Source organism: Scylla paramamosain, unplaced genomic scaffold (assembly GCF_035594125.1).
Source record: "Scylla paramamosain isolate STU-SP2022 unplaced genomic scaffold, ASM3559412v1 Contig18, whole genome shotgun sequence".
NCBI lineage: Eukaryota > Metazoa > Arthropoda > Malacostraca > Decapoda > Portunidae > Scylla > Scylla paramamosain.
In genome coordinates, this window is record NW_026973683.1 from 899,666 (window position 1) to 917,500 (window position 17,835).

At 44.7% G+C, this 17,835-nt stretch overlaps 1 protein-coding gene across 4 annotated transcripts in view; it reads right to left on the reverse strand.

Moving 5' to 3' along the window:
- Positions 1-6,716: 6,716 nt before the first annotated feature.
- The window catches only part of LOC135097355 (solute carrier family 23 member 1-like), a 25,645-nt gene continuing 14,526 nt past the window's right edge, over positions 6,717-17,835 (reverse strand). For 3 of the 4 annotated variants that reach the window (XM_063999162.1, XM_063999161.1, XM_063999163.1), the window contains exons 3-13: positions 15,969-16,126; positions 15,222-15,421; positions 14,468-14,594; positions 14,057-14,177; positions 13,701-13,842; positions 13,188-13,301; positions 12,460-12,599; positions 9,453-9,692; positions 8,871-9,006; positions 8,284-8,410; positions 6,717-7,901 (exon numbers count right to left, since the gene is read on the reverse strand). In XM_063999162.1, coding sequence (XP_063855232.1) covers positions 7,799-7,901; positions 8,284-8,410; positions 8,871-9,006; positions 9,453-9,692; positions 12,460-12,599; positions 13,188-13,301; positions 13,701-13,842; positions 14,057-14,177; positions 14,468-14,594; positions 15,222-15,421; positions 15,969-16,126 — 1,608 coding nt within the window. In that variant the 3' untranslated portion in view covers positions 6,717-7,798. The remainder of the gene's footprint in view (positions 7,902-8,283; positions 8,411-8,870; positions 9,007-9,452; positions 9,693-12,459; positions 12,600-13,187; positions 13,302-13,700; positions 13,843-14,056; positions 14,178-14,467; positions 14,595-15,221; positions 15,422-15,968; positions 16,127-17,835) is intronic. The other variant, XM_063999164.1, reaches the window with a different exon arrangement.

Here is a 17,835-nt window from a genome sequence, read left to right on the forward strand (position 1 = left end):
ATTCAACCCCCACCCCCCCCCTCACGAGATTTAGATACCGTGGTTGAAATATGGTACCGTGGTGTGCACCGGTACAAGCACACCACTCTGCGGACTGGTCCTATTCCACTTGTTGAGCTGCACCTGTAATGAAGAGTTAGCAGTGAGTTATATATACTGCCTCTTCCCCTTGCCATTCACTGGTGCATCACCCTATATCCATTGTCTATTCACTAATCCAGTAAAATTCAGGGAATACACACTGAAGTCAGAACGGTGAGTAGAGATCTCGTTCCACTAAATTCCCATATGCCTTTTACATTAATAGCGGCTGTGGGGACGGGAGGCCTTGAGATGAACTTAGCACGCACCAATTACTTACTAATCCATAAATATTCAAATCTACCACACTCAAAGCTCATTTCTTATAGTAAAACACTAAAAAATCGCACCAGTTTAAAGCAAGTTTTGATGTGCACGGAAGGTTATGGCCTCATGTGTTACCTACTGTCACAAGAATCACGAATACACTTGAAAACTACAATAATTTATGAAGAGGCCTCTAAGGTGCATATTACATGTTTAAACGATGACTAAAACTCTGGTTGCTGCTTCCTATCAGTGTCCGGCTTCACCTAAAGAAGTAAAAGCCAAAAAGCAAGTGTTCGTCTACTAGACAAGTACTTCATCACAACATACCTTGTACACCTTGTTTGTCACCTCCACGTGCAAGTGGTCGCGTACTTGCAAGCATACACATCCTTTTTGTGCTTGCTGGCTGCACCCATAGAAGCAGGCTCACAGCACGCCATGACTCTCTTCCCGAGTCCTTCCACGTTGACACACTGGAGTTGCACCTGTAACAAAGAGTTGGATTAGTGGCGAGCCTATACTGCTATCCTCCTGCCTCCACTTTCCACTGACTAGGGCACTACTTTCAGCAAAATTTGTGGAAATACACACAACAGGGTATAGATTGAAATAATTCCACAAACTTCCGATGTGCTTTTATATCAATGGCGGCCGTGTGGGGCCGGGAGGCTGGCTTCCTTGGCCTGTATGTAGATGAGCCTAGTACGCACGCATCAATTGCTGTTACAATCCATAAATATTGAAAACACTCAAAGCTCATTTTTTATCGATTCGTGAAATATTAAAAAGTCACACTGGTTTAAACTAGGACGGGAGGCTGGCTTCCTTGACCTGTATGTAGATGAGCCTAGCAAGCACCAATTACTGTTACAATCCATAAATATTGAAAACACTCAAAGCTCTCATTTCTTCTCGATTCGTTAAATAGTAGTCACACCAGTTTAAACGAAGTTGTGTACTGAAGGAGGTTGTCCCTTGTCTGTTACTGTCACAAGAACCACGAATACACTTGAAAACTACAGTAACTTCATTGGAGACCTCTGAGGTATATATTACATGTTAAACTATGACTAAATTCAGGTTGCTGCTTCCCATCATCGGTGTCCAGCTTCAAAAGAAGTAAAGCCAAAGAGCAAGCGTCCCTCTACTAGACAAGTACTTTATCACAGCACACACCTACACACTAATATATTAATTTGCCTGCCATTGTTTGTCTCCACTGAAACTATATATATACATAACCCACACCTATGCACACTAAAATATTTGCCTTCCAAGTTTGTCTCCACGTGTACGCAGTCGTAATTGCAAGCATACACACCCTTTTAATCTCCTTGCTGGCTGCACCCGCAGAAGCAGGCACGCTACGACTGTTTTCTTGAGCCCTTCCACGTTGACACACACTGCAGTTGCACCTGTAACGAAGAGTTGGATTAATTTTGAGCTTATACTGCTATCCTCCTGCCTCCCCTTTCCTCTAACTAGGGTACCACTTACTATCTATTCACGAATCTTCAGCAAAATTTGTGAAAAGAATAAACACAACAGTGGGTATAGATTGATCTTATTCCACAAACTTCCTATATGCTTTTACATCAATGGCGGCTGTGTGGGGACGGGAATCTGGTTTCCTTGGCCTGTATGTAGATGAGCCTAGCACGCACCAGTTACTGTTACCAGTCCATAAATATTCAAATCAACAAAGCTCTCTCTCATTTCTTATCGATTCATAAAACACTAAAAAATCACACCAGTTTAAAGTAAAGTTCTGATGTGTACGGAAGGAGGTTGTCTTTCATGTGTTACCTACTGTCACAAGAACCACGAATATACTTGAAAACTACAATAACTTCCAGTGGAGGCCTCTGAGGTACATATTACATGTTAAACTATGACTAAATCCAGGTTGCTTCCCATCATTGGGGTTCATTCACCAAAGGAAATGAAAGCCCAGGTATCCCTTGTAGTGACTGACCAACCGGCTGGACACTCCACGCTAACCCTGGTGGATTCCCAACATGCTAAACTTCCCACGTGTGGGACGGGCCACAATCAAGGTCAGGTCAAGCACCTGGGAGCTGAGGTAACCCACAAAGCAGCGTCAGTCTCGCCTCGACTCGTCTCGCACACCCGCGGCCGTTCGCCCGGGTATTGCTGTACACCAAAAATAGATCCAGGACTGTAGTCTGTTTGCCTCTGTGCCCTTGGCGTAAAGAACACTACAGTTGGTGACCTGAAGTGACACCGGTGACACGCGATGGCGACCACATGCGACATGCGTGACGTTCCCGCCTTCACGCCTGACGTGGCCACATGTTTTCCTCACCTAGAAGAGGTTTGGGATGGTGTGGCGATACGCGCTCTGGCTATTGCGCCCTATCACGCAGCGTGGCAACAGGTACACGCCCCCCTCCCGTGGACTATGCAGCACTAGCGGTGGTGCAAGAAGGCGACTAGGAGCCGCGGGCCCTGCGGGAAGGCCCCACGGCTCTACAGAAGCTTCGGTGTCGCATCCCGGACTCCCCCATCGCAGCTGTAGTGTGATGTGCCCGTCCCGTCCGACGCCGCCCTCTGGTGCGCCACATCGCTGCCCATCCCAGCACCGCGCCCTACCCGCCTCGTCCGACGCCTCCCGCTCGGGCGCCACCCTCCTGCCACGGCCCGCCGCTGCCCACTCAGGCACTACTTCCCGCCCTGCCCGATGCCGCCCACTCGGACATCACCTCCCGCCGCTGCCCGCTCGTGCACCACCTCCTGTCCCGGCCCGCCGCCGCCCGCTGATGCACCATCTCCTGTCCCGGCCCGCCGCCGCCCGCTCGTACACCACCTTCCGACTTGCCCCGACACCGCCCGCTCGTGCACCACCACCTGTCCCGGCCCGCCGCTGCCCGCTAATACACCACCACCTGTCCCGGCCCGCCGCCTATAAACAATAGCAACGTGGACTACCCACACACTGTTAATTCTTACTATACTTCAATATTTCTCACTATATCCTTCTTCTATCCCCACTCTTCCTTCGCTTCACCCCACTTTTCTAACCACTTTTCTAAAAAGAAAGAAGGAGGCCCGCCGCCGCCCGCTCGTGCACCACCTCTCGACTCGCCCCGACACCGCCCGCTCGGGCACCACCTCCCTCCCCTCCCGCTTGGACACCGTCCCGTCCCGCCGCCGCCGGCTGGTGTGCCACCTCGCTGCCCGTCCCCGAAGCGCGCGTGACTCGTCCCGGGCCCGACGCCGTCCGCTCGGGCACCACCTCCCGCCCCGCCCGCTGATGCACCACCTCCCGTCCCGCCCTGACGCCGCCCACTGGTGTATCACGTCCCGACGCCGCCCGCTCGTGCACCACCTCCCGCCCCGTCCGACGCCGCCCGCTCGGGCATCACCTCCCGCCCCGCCCGACGCCGCCCGCTCGTGCACCACCACCTGTCCCGGCCCGCCGCCCTCTGATGGACCACCACCTGCTCCGGCCCACCGCCAACCACTGGTGCACCAGCTCCCGACTTGCCCCGACACCACCCGCTCGGACACCACTTCCCGCCCCGCCGCCGTCCGTCCCCGAAGCGCGCCCGACTCGTCCCCGCCCGACGCCACCCGCTCAGGCACCACCTACCGCCCCACCAGACGCCGCCCACTCGGGCACCACCTCCCGCCCCGCCCACTGGTGCTCGCCCCTGCCCTCGCCGCCTACTTCGGACCGCCCGCGCCGCCTGCTCCGGACCGCCCTCGCCGCTTGCTTCGGACTGGCCAACCGGCTAGCCACTCCATGCTAATCCTCGTGGATTCTCAACATGCTAAACTTCCCAGGTGTGGGACCGGCCAGACTCAAAGTCAGGTCAGGTCAAGCACCTGGGAGCTGGGGGAACCCACGAGGCAGCGTCAGTCTCGCCTCTACTCTCGTCTCGCACACTCGCGGCCGCTCGCCCGGATATTGCTGTACACCAAGAATAAACAGACTGTGGTCTGTGTTTGCCTCCATGCCCTTGGCGTAGAGAGCACTACACCCTCTTCTAGACAAGTACTTTATCGATAGAGTCGCACTTTACTTTCCTCAGAATTTCCCTATTGATCCAAATAGCATGCCACCAATCCCTGACGAAGCTCAAAAATTTAGCAAAAGAATTAGCACAACATATGTACTCCTAATGACTTTATTTTCCCTTATCTATCTAAATACCAGGCCAGCAATCCCATTATGAAGCTCCAGAATTTAACATAATTGATAAAATTAGCACAAAAGAACATATACTCCTAATATAACTTTACTTTCCCTATCGATCTAAATACCAGGCCACCGATCCCAGACCAGGCTCCAAAATTTAACAGATTACACTAGCACAACATAATATATACTCCTAATGACTTGACTTTCCTTAAAATTTTCCTGTCGATCTAAGTACCAGGCCAGAAATCCCAAACGAAGCTCCAAAATTTAGCAAAATAATAGGTTACATTAGAACAACATAAGGACATACACTACTTTCCCATATCGATTAAATACCAAGCCACCAATCGCAGACGAAGCTCAAAAATTTAACATAATAGATTACATTAGCACAATATTGCAGTACACTAGAAAGTATACACAGTGAAAACTTCCTTCAGTGCCTCTACACTTATGCAACCAACGAGCCCTTTCATTTTAATTTCAACCTGTACACAACACAACTATTTAGCAACATACGGCAAGTCAGATACATCACAGAGCACCACCTCATACACGTCTACTAAAGGTTTCAGGGGCCGTTGTCGTATCGTTTCCCGCATATAAAACCTTAAAGCCTCCAGCAGTGGATGTTTGAGACCTCGACCTACTTGGCAATGTTATGCTTTGGTGTCACACGTAGTTAATGTATGCAGTTATAAGTAAATTTAAGGGAATCTCAGCTAAAATTTAGAGACTAGTACTCTTGAAACCTTTAGCAGTGTATTGGTTCTTACCGTGACTAGACACTAAAGACTCACTCAAGGGGAAGCAGAAAGTTTCATTTAATGGGTTTGGTAGGGTTTAAATGGGATTCAGGGTTCACAGGGCCTCTCAACATTTCACCTACATGATATTTCCGACAGAGGTTGTGTCTTCTCAAATGGCAGCTTGGCGAGGTTCGTTTTGGCTTCCGGGTAACCTCTTCACACCTGGAAAGAGTGAGAGGTGAGAAGAGAGTAATACAAAGCCACGCCCCCCGCCCCCTTCCCACATCAGGCGGCCTGCAAAACACATGGCAGTTTCCTTATCGTACGTAACAGTTATTACAAAGATTAACCCTCTTTCTACTGTTTATGTCTCTTCTTCCCTGTCTCCTTCCTCTTTCTCTACCCGTCTCCTTCCTTCTCTCCCTCCTTCCCTGCCCCCCCCACCCCCCAATTCCTTCGTTCAGTCGTCAATCTTGCTTCCTGACCACTAATCACAGTCTAATCTTGCATATTCTCACTCCTGAAACAGTGTGCGCGGTTATAACACAAACAGTTCCTTACCTGGGCTATCTCAACACAATCACAGTCCGCTGAAAGGCGTCGGTTACTTCCTTCACGGGTATTCGAGCAGCTCCCACTTATGCACTCCCTCCCCGTCTGTGTTTGCGGCCAAACTGAAGCGGAATAGTAGCCGGCTGGGGTCCATTCTCTCGTCTCGAAGCGCGTGGATGATACTTCTAGTTCTCCTTATGAAACTTATGAAACACTTGTCTAGTTCAAACCCAGTAATAAATTAAGCATTTGCAAAGTAAATGAGTGTGGTAAGTAGAATATTTTCAACATTCAGGTACAGATGTGGGTTAAATACGCAGGAAACACTGGAATTTTGGTATTTTTCAGTCTAGAGGTACTACTTCACTTGGGAGAATGGGGTAATGCGCAAGGGGTTGTGGAAGGGTTGGGAATGACAGATTTGCTACAGAATAGAGACAAGTACGCAGGAAACACTGGAATTTTCGTATTTTTTTCAGTCTAGAGGTATTGCTTCGCTTGGGAGGCTGGGCAGAGAGATGTGTGAGGACTCGGGGTCTGTGGAAGGGTTGAGGAGCACTGGAGTACATTATGAGAGACAGGTACAAATGACTGGATGAATTATGAGTTGGTGAATAAACAGAAACACTAATTTTACACTCTTGTTAACATTAAATATCAGCATACAAGTCATTTTCACTGAGTTCCTTGCTCTAAACCTTCCCAAACCCTCCCACAGCATCCCACAACATAGGAAACACTGCAATTTTAATATTATTTTTCAGTCTAGAAGTACCCCTTCACTTAGGAGAAATGGAGTAACGTGAAAAGGGTTGTAAAAGGACTCGGCGTCTGTGGAAGGGTTGAGAATGACTGAACTACAGCAGATGGGAAGCAATTGTGGCATATGATGAAACGCATTCAACAAGAAGCGTCTTTATTTGATCCATCCAAAGCATATCAACCATTCAGACGATCATTAAGTCATACGTAACACAACTAGAGGGCCGTACACTGAAACATCCGCGCCGCATCTACTCATCTCCACTACACTCAAAACCCTCTAATTTAACGTACACGGGTTTTTAAGGGTGCTTTTCATGGCTCTAGTGACAGATTAACAACATTTCTACATAACCATGAGGAGAAGCACTCTTGGGAACTGGCTAATCACCTCTATGGCCTTTGAAAACAGTCGTGGTGAGGAAATGCGGCCCTTAAACTTTGCACACTCCACTGTCCCTGTGTGCTTAGAAATCTGTCAAGACTCGCCTCACACCTGCACTAAGGCACATGATCCCACCCACATTACAGTCAGGCAGTGATGGGGTAAACATCATAAGTACTGGGCTAGGTTACCATAATGAGGTGGTCAGTTGGAAGTATTAGAAAAGCGATAAGATTAAGATATGAGGTTGTTCGGTCACGTAGTAAGAGAAGACCAGGAATAGATTAAAAGAAACTGGGGGAGACTAGTTGAGGGAAGAGGGCTGAGGGCAAGGATGACTGAGGGATGGAAGTGTGGTAAAATTGCAAAGGATGGGAGGTTGTCAGGTTAAGTTAGGTTAAATTAAGTTAGATTAGCTCAAGTTGTGTTTAGTACATGTTAAGAATACTTTCTTAACTTAATACTTAAGAATGTACTTTCATGACTAGCTACGAAAAAAAAAAAATGAAAACATGATGAACACTTTTCTTTACAATTTGTGAAATAAAATTAGTCAACGGAACACAAAAGAAAATATTAAGAAAAATACGTGGAATATGGTAACCCGAGAGAGAGAGAGAGAGAGAGAGAGAGAGAGAGAGAAATAACACTTGAACACAGCTTTGGTATCATCTTGAAATAGAAAATAAAACAAAATAAGAAATAAAAAAGATAAGTTAAAAATATACAATAAGAAAAACGAGACAAAAACAATTAAACGAGGTGGGCGAGTGGGCGGGTGGGCGTACTGTAGGATTGGTGGGCGTTTGGGTGGTAAACTGCTGGTGGGCGGGGCTATATCTTACTGCACTTTGAGGGAGAAAGTGAGTATTTTCTTGTGATGGCTTTCCACCCAGCAAAGGTTGGCAGCACTGGTACAAACCTTGTCCATCCCCACCTGTAGAGTTTATGAAGGTAAGCGTGGGTGTATAAAGGGTTAAATAAGGACTACTACTATTACTCTAAGGAAGATAAATTACATAATTACAGTTGAAGCTAAAACCGTGACTACTACTTCCACTACTACTACAATTACTACACAAATCACATACGTAACTATATCAGCAACGATATATACGCCTTTACTCTTCAATATACAAGTATACCCCTAAAAATACCGTTTTCTTTCACCTCTTCTAGCTCGTTTTCTTAATAGTGCTCAGTTAGTCCAGCTAGAACGTGGAAGCTTAATGCTGTTTGAAATTCACTTGTACTGACTTCCACACAGCTACTACTACTACTACTACTACTACGACTACTACTACTACTGCTTCTCTTACTTTCTTATCCTCTCCATGCCGAAGGGGAGGTCGTAACAAGAAGTATCCACGACTGATTCTTCATTCCCTGTTTGCTTCTTCTCAAGCATTGCCTTCCACTTCACCAAACCGCGCTCCTCCTCCGTTCCTGAGAGAGAGAGAGAGAGAGAGAGAGAGAGAGAGAGAGAGAGAGAGAGAGAGAGAGAGAGAGAGAGAGAGGTTATTGGGGCTAGCAATGGTTGTAAACATGAACAGCACGGAAGAATGAGGAAGATATGTGAAAGAAGGGTGAAATATATGTGTGGGCAGGACCGTATTCTGAAATATAACTGCGCCGCATCACCAATACATTTAAAACGCTCTATACAGTTGGAATTATTGTTTTTAAAGGTGTTTTTTACAGTTCTAGTGGCAGATTAACAAAAATTCTACATTATGAGCAGGGGAAGCAGTCTTGAGAACACGGCTAGTCATCTGTGTAGCCTTGGAAAATAGTTGTGGTAAGAGACCGGCCACCGAGGTAGGGAAAAAGATGAAAACTCCCTATGCAATCCTAAACACACACACACACACACACACACACACACACACACACACAGAGCACTTACCAGGGATTGTGTTGTCAAGGAAGAACCCAAGGAAACCGCCCACGAACATAGAAGTTCTGAGAAGGACGGACAGTACCTGGTCTAAGATGGGCAGTGAAGTTTTTATGATAGCACTGTTCTCTGGCTTCTGCATCCACTGTGAATACGAGAAAGGGTGTATCGTTAGATGTGGTGGAGGGGTAGAGGGATGGATAGGAGGAGCTAGTGAAGGTTTGAGGAAGATAAGGATGAGAGTGAAGAAATGGAGGGGTAGGGAAGGTAGAAAACGAGATAAGGTAGATGAAAAAAGGGACGTGAAAGATGCCAAGGAAAAATGATGAGGCTTATAGACGAAAGAAGGGGGTGGAAGAGGAACAAGATGAATAGCTGGGAAACAAAACAAAACAAAACAAAACAAAACAAAACAAGATAATATAGAATGAAAGAAGGAAGAAGATGAATTATGGGTTGGTGAATAAACAAAAAACACTAATTTTAGGCTTTTCTTAACTTATAACCCAACAAACAAGTCATATTCACTCTAAACCATCACAGAACCTTCCCAAACCATCCCATACCTTCCCAATCCATCCCAAACCTTACCATGGGAAGCGCCAGGCCGAAGAAGAGCGAGAAACCCAAGACAAAGAGATTCCTGGAGGAGTTTAGGTCAACATATTGTACATTCGATATTCCAACGGCTGTTATCATGCCAAACACCACGATGAAGATGCCACCAATGATAGGCTCTGGCACAGTGATGAAGAGGGCGCCAACCTTACCCACCACGCCACAGACTAACATAACGGCCGCGCTGTACTGGACCACTCGGCGGCTTCCCACCTGCAGCGTCGTCGGCAGGAGGTGGGGAGAGAAAGAGAGAGGGAGCGGTTAGATTATTTTACTTCGGGTTTTGTAAGGTTTTGTTTTTACTTGTTTTTATTGTTTTGTTATTGTTGTTGTTTTTTGTAGGTTTTTATGTTTTTTTTTGTTTGTTTATTTGTAAAGTTTTGGTTTTATTTCGATTTTATCTGTTTGTGTTCATTCTTTTCGTATGTGTTATAAGGTTTTCTTAGTATTCTTATTTGTTATGCGGTTTTATAGTGATTTTTCCGTGTGTTGGAGATCAGAGAGAGAGAGAGAGAGAGAGAGAGAGATTGAACGGTAAGAAGAGGCGGTCAGTATCTCGACGTGTCACTGGCCAGAATCTCTCGCTCTTTGCATTGGACAAAGAAGTGACGCAACACCACGCGAGGAATAATCACCAGCATTCTTTCTTTTATTTCTGTTTACCTTCACGTGATGTTTTTCCTGCCACGTCACCTAACTCTGACTGGCTGTTAGTGCCGAGTCATTAGGAGCTAGTCGAGTAATGGACATTATTAATTAGACACCCCATGATAAAGCTGGTTTTCATAATTACAATACTAGAGCACTGAGAATTTTCGCACCAGGTTCTGAAATAGATAGATAAACAGATAGACAGACAGCCTACATAGATAGATGGATAAATAGATAAGTGGAAGAAGGTAATGTGTCTTTTGTAACGGGATTGCCACGCGTAGGCCTGATGGCTTCTTGCAGCTTCCCTTATTTTCTTAAACCTTCTTCTTCTTAAAGCTTCTTCTTGTTCTTAAGGCTTTCACTGCAACAGGCGGCAACATGCAGTATCCTAAGCATGCCACAAGATCCTCACGGGTCCCTCCAAGGAAGAAAACTGGTTAAAATAATAGATTTTTCCGTGTTCAGCTTGTATAATGTTCAGAGGCTGCTGGATGACTATTTTTTTTCTCTTGTTTTCTTTCGTTTTCTTTTGTTTTACGTAAGAGAGGCTCTGGCTACATCATCCACCACCACCACCACCACTACCATGAAGACAATACACCGAATGACGCAAAAAAAAGAAGGAAAACTAGAAACAAAACAAAACATTAAAAAGAATAAATAAATAAATAAATGAAAAAAACATCCTTTACAAGAACAATACTGTACTAGATACCCAAGGTTAAGAATATGCAAATGAAAGGATTACAATACAGAAAATGGGATCATGACACGGAGCGACAGAATGCCCCCGCCATCTGTTGGAGGTAGACACAAACACGTACGCCCGTTTTCTAATCTTCGAGCGGAGCAGCGGGACACTGTTCTAATATTTATCGAGAACGCGCTGAGTAATATTGAACACTTGCATCACGTTTTTAAGTCACACACGTAGGAGTCACTCTTAAACATGGGATGATTAAAATAATCTCTCTGTTACTTCGGTTAATTTGTCCATTTAACGAGATTTTAAAGCCCCGAGAAATATTCATCGCTTCCACTACATTTTTGACACTCGCACACGTAGGAGTCATTCTTCAGGTAACTAGAAGGAATTTCCTAGTTTTTTAAAAATTTTTATATGTTTTCAAAGGTGTATTAATGGTTATGGGGAAAGTTTAACAAGTATTTTGCTTCACCAATTGGAAAACAGTCAGGAGAGCTGGTCTGATCATCTCTATGACCATTGAAAAGAATTTATAGTGAGATTATGAAGTGTTTAGGAATCTCTCTCTCTCTCTCTCTCTCTCTCTGGTGACACTGAACCTGAATCAAGATTAGGCTATGATTAAATTCTACGGCTAGTCTCTTATTATAAACGGGTTAGGTAATGTGTTTGTTGGATAAGTTTGGTATTTTTTCTTTGCCTGATGTTTGATATACTTTTCCTTGATCACTAAGCACTCTGAGACATCTTTACTTGTTCTACTCTCCACCTCCAATCTCTAAACCGGGTAGAAATTGCAAGAGCTGTTCTTTTTAATCCCCTTCTTCCTTATAGATGCTTATAGATATTTCCTGTATTACTTCTGGTGCTGTTTATTTATTCGTATTGCAGTGAATGGGTTGACTGTCTTTCTTTTTATGTAAGGCTCTGAACAAATACAACAAAACTGATAAGAAATGTTCACTGAGCTACCTGTAAATAAAAGTTAATAGAATTAGTATATATTAGATCGTAAAGTCGTTTCAACCCTTTCCCTTGTGACAGCTCAAGTCACAGGCAGGAGGAAATACAGAATGCTGATTTCCAAAGGGGTATTTTAGTCATTTTTTAGAAGGTTATCGTTATTGTAAGAGGTGACGTGAGATTTGAAAAGCTTTAAGACAAGAATCATGTGTGGTATGGGTGTATTTGTCTCCCCGTTTGTCTGTCAGTCTTGCTTTTCACAACTATGAGGCGATTACATAAAAGAATCCTAGTGTGTGTGTGTGTGTGTGTGTGTGTGTGTGTGTGTGTGTTATCCCAAGTGTAGCCACGCGCTGCAAGACTGATTATTTTAATTTACCCTTCTATCTTCCCTTTTCTCTCAGCTACAGCATCACCAAACTATCTAGCTACCATTATCTGTCCAGCCACGATTATTAAGCAGGGTGGAAGAGGTAAATGTTTATCTCCTTTCAAAACACGAACAGGAAGGGAAATATCAAAGGTGTCTGGGAGGGAAGACTCACAACAGCAGGTTATCATTCGACACTTCAATTAGTCACTTCCTTTAACATAACACAAACATGTAAACACCTCTCTCTCTCTCTCTCTCTCTCTCTCTCTCTCTCTCTCTTTTACCTTTGTTACGCCAATGGCCCCGACGTTCTGAGAGTAAGATGTGGTGCCGCTACCTGTGCCGAAGAGACCCGCCAGGACGCAGCCAATCCCCTCCATCCAAATGCCTCTGTTGATGGCGTGCTTGGGAGGCGCCGGTGCTTCTGCAGGGAGCGAGAAAAACTGGGCTTGAAGAGAGCATGGAAAGTGTGTTTGTACGCGGATAAGTGGTGGAAAGGAGGGCGCTGTAATCTCGTGAACTGAAATTTGCAAGGAAGGAATACGTGAATGAAGAACATGAATTATAGCAATGGTATTTGAAGTAAGAGAACACAGACATTGAAACCGAAGGAAGAAATGAAGCTACTATGACGAATCTAACTAGTCACACGGCTCCAGTACACAAACCAGTCATGAAAACCCGAAGAACCACCACCTCGATCTTTAAAAAAAACAAGAACAAGAACAAGAAACGGTATTTGAAGTAAGAGAACACAGACATTGAAACCGAAGGAAGAAATGAAGCCATTATAACGATTCTAACAGGTCACACGGCTCCAGTACACAAACCAGTCATGAAAACCCGAAGAACCACCACCACATTCTTTAAAAAAAACAGCCCAGTGAAAAAAAAAAAAATGCTCTTTAGAACACAGACATTAAAACTGAAAGAAAACTTAAACCCTGTGACATAATCCAAGTTTCTCGTCCCTTGTACATAACTGTCCGTGATTGTACCTGTTCTTACTTACCTGAGAGTCTGGCGCAGGCGTAGTAGTCCCCTATGCTCTCCACCACGCTAGCCACCACCCCCGCCAGCACCCCCATCACTCCAGCCACACTCACAGACGGCATGCCCCACTGACCTGAGAGAGACACGAAGGTTCTGATGAAGTACCTGTTGTTACCTGAGCGGAACTGCAGCTGGTGACCGTGGGAATTTTGTGTTTTGTTTAGATACTTGGTGATTTTTAAAAGAGGAGGAATGAGTTAATATATAAATAAATAGATAAATAAATAAATAAATAAGTAAGTAATTGGATGAATAAAATTAATAAGTAAATAAAAATTAAATGACGCAGGTTTTCAAGGGTGTTTGTACAGTTCCAGTGACAGATTAACAAAATTTCTACATTACGAACAGGAGAACCACTCATGAGAACTAGGCTAAACATCTCTGTGGCCTTGGAAGACACCCGTAGCGAGAGAGAAAGATAACAGCAAGGAGTTTCAGAATAAAGACTTAACACGACAGTCAAACTTACATGGGTAGGGGAGGCGGAACCAAGGGGCCTCGTAGAGCATGTTGGTACGTAGGTCCGTCCTGGCGTGGCTGTCCTCGGGAAGAACCTCCAGATAGGTGAGAAGCCAGCAGAGGCCCCAGGATAACGCCACTGCAAGGATCACCTGGGCGCGGGAAGGAAAGAATGCTAGGAAGTTGGTTCTTGTAGGTAAGTCTCTCTCTCTCTCTCTCTCTCTCTCTCTCTCTCTCTCTCTCTCTCTCTCTCTCTCTCTCTCTCTCTCTCTCTCTCTAGTAAAAGTAAAAATAAGAGGATTAAACACACTCATGCACACACACACACTCTCTCTCTCTCTCTCTCTCTCTCTCTCTCTCTCTCACCGGGAACAGTTTGAAGACAAAAACTTTGGTGCGCGTGAATCCTCGGCCCCTGGAGTAGGAGAACCAGGGTAGGGCAACGTTCCCGAGGTACTGGGAGAAGAGAATCAACAGACCAACGGTTCTGGGAGGGTAGGGAAGACGGGGAGATGTGTTAGTGCATCTCTTTGTCTGTCTGTCTGTCTGTCTGTCTCTGTTAAGCTTCTATATAATTCCGAGCTAAATATTCTAGTTTTATAATGTACAGTAATAGTATAGATTGGAGTCTTATAGGCTTATTTAAGTAATTACAGATCGTGCTACACCTTGCTGGGGTTAATAAACTCTCTCTCTCTCTCTCTCTCTCTCTCTCTCTCTCTCTCTCTCTCTCTCTCTCTCTCTCTCTCTCTCTCTCTCTCTCTCCAGCACACTCACAAGGCAGAGATGCCCCAGTGAGAGGACGCTTTGTTTGCCGCCACTTGGAAGAGGGAGAAGCCAATGAGGGTGATGGTTGGAACGATGACCAGTGGGGTGATCCAGCGTAAGAGAATGCCCACCACGCCTGCAGGAGAGAGAGAGAGAGAGATAGAGAGAGAGAGAAGGTGTGAGTAATGGGATAGTAGTGGTGGAGTGGGTTGGATTGGGTTAGGTTAGGTTAGGTTAGGTTAGGTTAGGTTAGGTTAGGTTAGGTTAGGTTAGGTTAGGTTAGGTTAGGTTAGGTTAGGTTAGGTTAAGTTAGGTTAGGTTAGGTTAGTTTAGGTTAGGTTAGGTTAGGTTAGGTTAGGTTAGGTTAGGTTAGGTTAGGTTAGGTTAGGTTAGATTAAGTTAGGTTAGGTTAGGTTAGGTTAGGTTAGGTTAGGTTAAGTTAGGTTAGGTTAAGTTAGGTTAGGTTAGGTTAGGTTAAGTTAGGTAAGTTAAGGTTAGGTTAGGTTAGGTTAGGTTAGGTTAGGTTAGGTTAGGTTATGTTAGGTTAGGTTAGGTTAGGTTAAGTTAGGTTAGGTTAGGTTAGGTTAAGTTAAGTAATGTTAGGTTAGGTTAGGCTAGGTTAGGTCTGTTTAAGTTAAGCTAGGTAAGAATAAGTTGGGTTAGATTAAATTAAGTTAGAATTCAAAAGATCACACTTCTTCATTACAACATAACTTAACCCACCACACACCACCACACACCACCAACATCACCAATAACTCACCTGTGAACCCAATCACGACCTGAAACAAGGAGGCCACGCAGATCGCCCCCTGGACCTGCTGCATACGGGACTGCCAGAGGTCACGGCGGTCGTCTAAGTCAAGTTCAAGTATCTCATTCTCCGGAGGGCAGGGCATCAGGGCGAGGATGGCCAAGATAGGGCTGAGGAAGCCATGCGTGCCTCCCTGAACAATTGGCAACCTGAGGAAGTGAACAGGTGGTGAAATGAGGTGAGGTGAGATGAGGTGAGGTGAGGGGAACACACACACACACACACACATACACACACACACACACACACACACACACACACACACGTGCATAAATACTCATAAAAAATACTTATGATTCATTAGCAGCTGACGTGCAATGCGTTTGAACTTCTCTCTCTCTCTCTCTCTCTCTCTCTCTCTCTCTCTCTCTCTCTCTCTCTCTCTCTCTCTCTCTCTCTCTCTCTCTCTCTCTCTCTCTCTCTCTCTCTCTCTACTTGCACCAACCCTTATGTTCTAATCCAAACACCAGTACCTCTTTCACTTTTCCCTTTTTCCCACACACACCTCATCACCCTGACACCTTTTAGAGAACCTTCCCTTCACCCTGACTTCACCTCATCACTCAAACACCCTTTTCAAACACCCTCAAGTCACCCTGACCTCACTTCACCACCCTTACATCCTCTACAGACTCTCTTCTTCACCCTACACTCAAAACATCTTTTACAGACACTCTCCCTTCACCCTGAGCTCACCTGACGCCAAAGGTGGTTTGTAGAAGAGTCACGACACCACTCACAAAGATAATGGTGGAAGCAATGGCGCCCCTTGCAGGATCAGTGGCCACCATGCACATCACGGGGGTCAGAAGATAAGGAATACTCACTGTAGACTCCACCATCATCAGGAAGTGCTGTGGAGAGAGGATTAAGAGATGTGTCACGAGATTGGAATGGTTTATGGCAGATTAAAAGGGTGTTAAATGTTATAAGAGGGTTATGAAGGGATTAGATAAGGAGTACTAGGTGTTACAAGGGGATTAAAAGATTTGTTATGGGATTAGAGAGGATTGTGGGGCATTAAAAAGGGATTACTGGCTGTTATAGTGAATTACAAAGGATTACAATAAATGATAAGAGGTTAGATGTTAAATGAAGGTTATGAATTGATTACATAAAGAGTACTAGGTGTTACAAGGGGATTAAGAGCCTTGTTATGGGATTATAGCGGATTTTGAGGGATTTAAGAGGGATTGGTGGCTGCTATAGAGAATTATAAAGAGTTACAATAAGTTACGTAAGGACTGCAAAATGTTACGAGGGAATTAAAGAGGATTAAGAAACTTGGAATAGGATCAAAGTGGATTATAAGGCATTAAGAGGGATTTTGAAGTATTGCAGCAAATTACAAAGGATTACCCAATGGTTGCAAGCTAATTACAAAAAAAAATACAGGAAAATTATAGAGATTTCATAGGATTAAAAGGAAATTTAAAGAGAGAGAGAGAGAGAGAGAGAGAGAGAGAGAGAGAGAGAGAGAGAGAGAGAGAGAGAGAGAGAGAGAGAGAGAGAGAGTCCTAATAATCACAGGTAAGACGCAGGCTCTCCAGGAAGGGCATGGTATAGGTGGAAGGGAGGGTAGTAGTGGTGGTGGTGGTGGTGGTGGTGGTGGTGGTGGTGGTGGTGGTGGTGGTGGTGGTGGTAAGAAGGGACGTGAAGCAGCATAGAGAGCAGGTTTTGATTTCTAGTGGTATGTCAATAATAACAGCAGCAGCATCAGCAGCAACAACAACAACAACAACAACAACAACAACAAAAACGAAGGAAAAAAAAAAACAAAAACAACAACAAAATGATGATGGTAATAAAGAAGAAGAAGAAGAAGAAGAAGAAGAAGAAGAAGAAGAAGAAAGAAAGAAAGAAAGAAAGAAAGAAAAAAAGAAAGAACGAAACAACAACAACAACAACAACAACAACAACAACAACAACAACAACAACAAGGCGGAGATAAATATAGAAGAAGGAAAACATCAAAGAAAAATAACAAAGAGAGAAGAGATCGTGCAGAAACAAACTCAAAGAAAGGAAAGAAAGAAAAGAAAGAAAAGAAAGAAAGAAAGAAAATCCAGACACTTCAAGGAGAAAGTGAATGAAGGAGAACAAGAAAGAGGAAGAGGAGGAGGAGGAGGAGGAGGAGGAGGAGGAGGAGGAGGAGGAGGAGGAGGAGGAGGAGGAGGAGGAGGAGGAGGAGGAGGAGGAGATGAATTTAGAAAAAAAAAGCAACGGGAAAGGTGAAGGACGGAGGAGGAGGAGGAGGAGGAGGAGGAGGAGGAGGAGGGAGGACATGAAAATAACAAAAAAAGACATACAGATAGAGAGAAGGAAAAAAAAGAGAGGGAAGAGAAAGTAAAGGTGGAGGAGAGGAGAGAAAACGAGAAACAACAACAACAACAACAACAACAACAACAACAACAACAACAACGAATAAATGAACAGCAAAAACAAAACAAAGAAGACAAGAAAAACTAAACAAGGAGAACAAAAAAGAAGAATTAAAGAAAAAGAAAGTGATAATGGAATGCAGGAAGGAGGAAGAGGAGGAGGAGGAGGAGCAGGAAGAAAA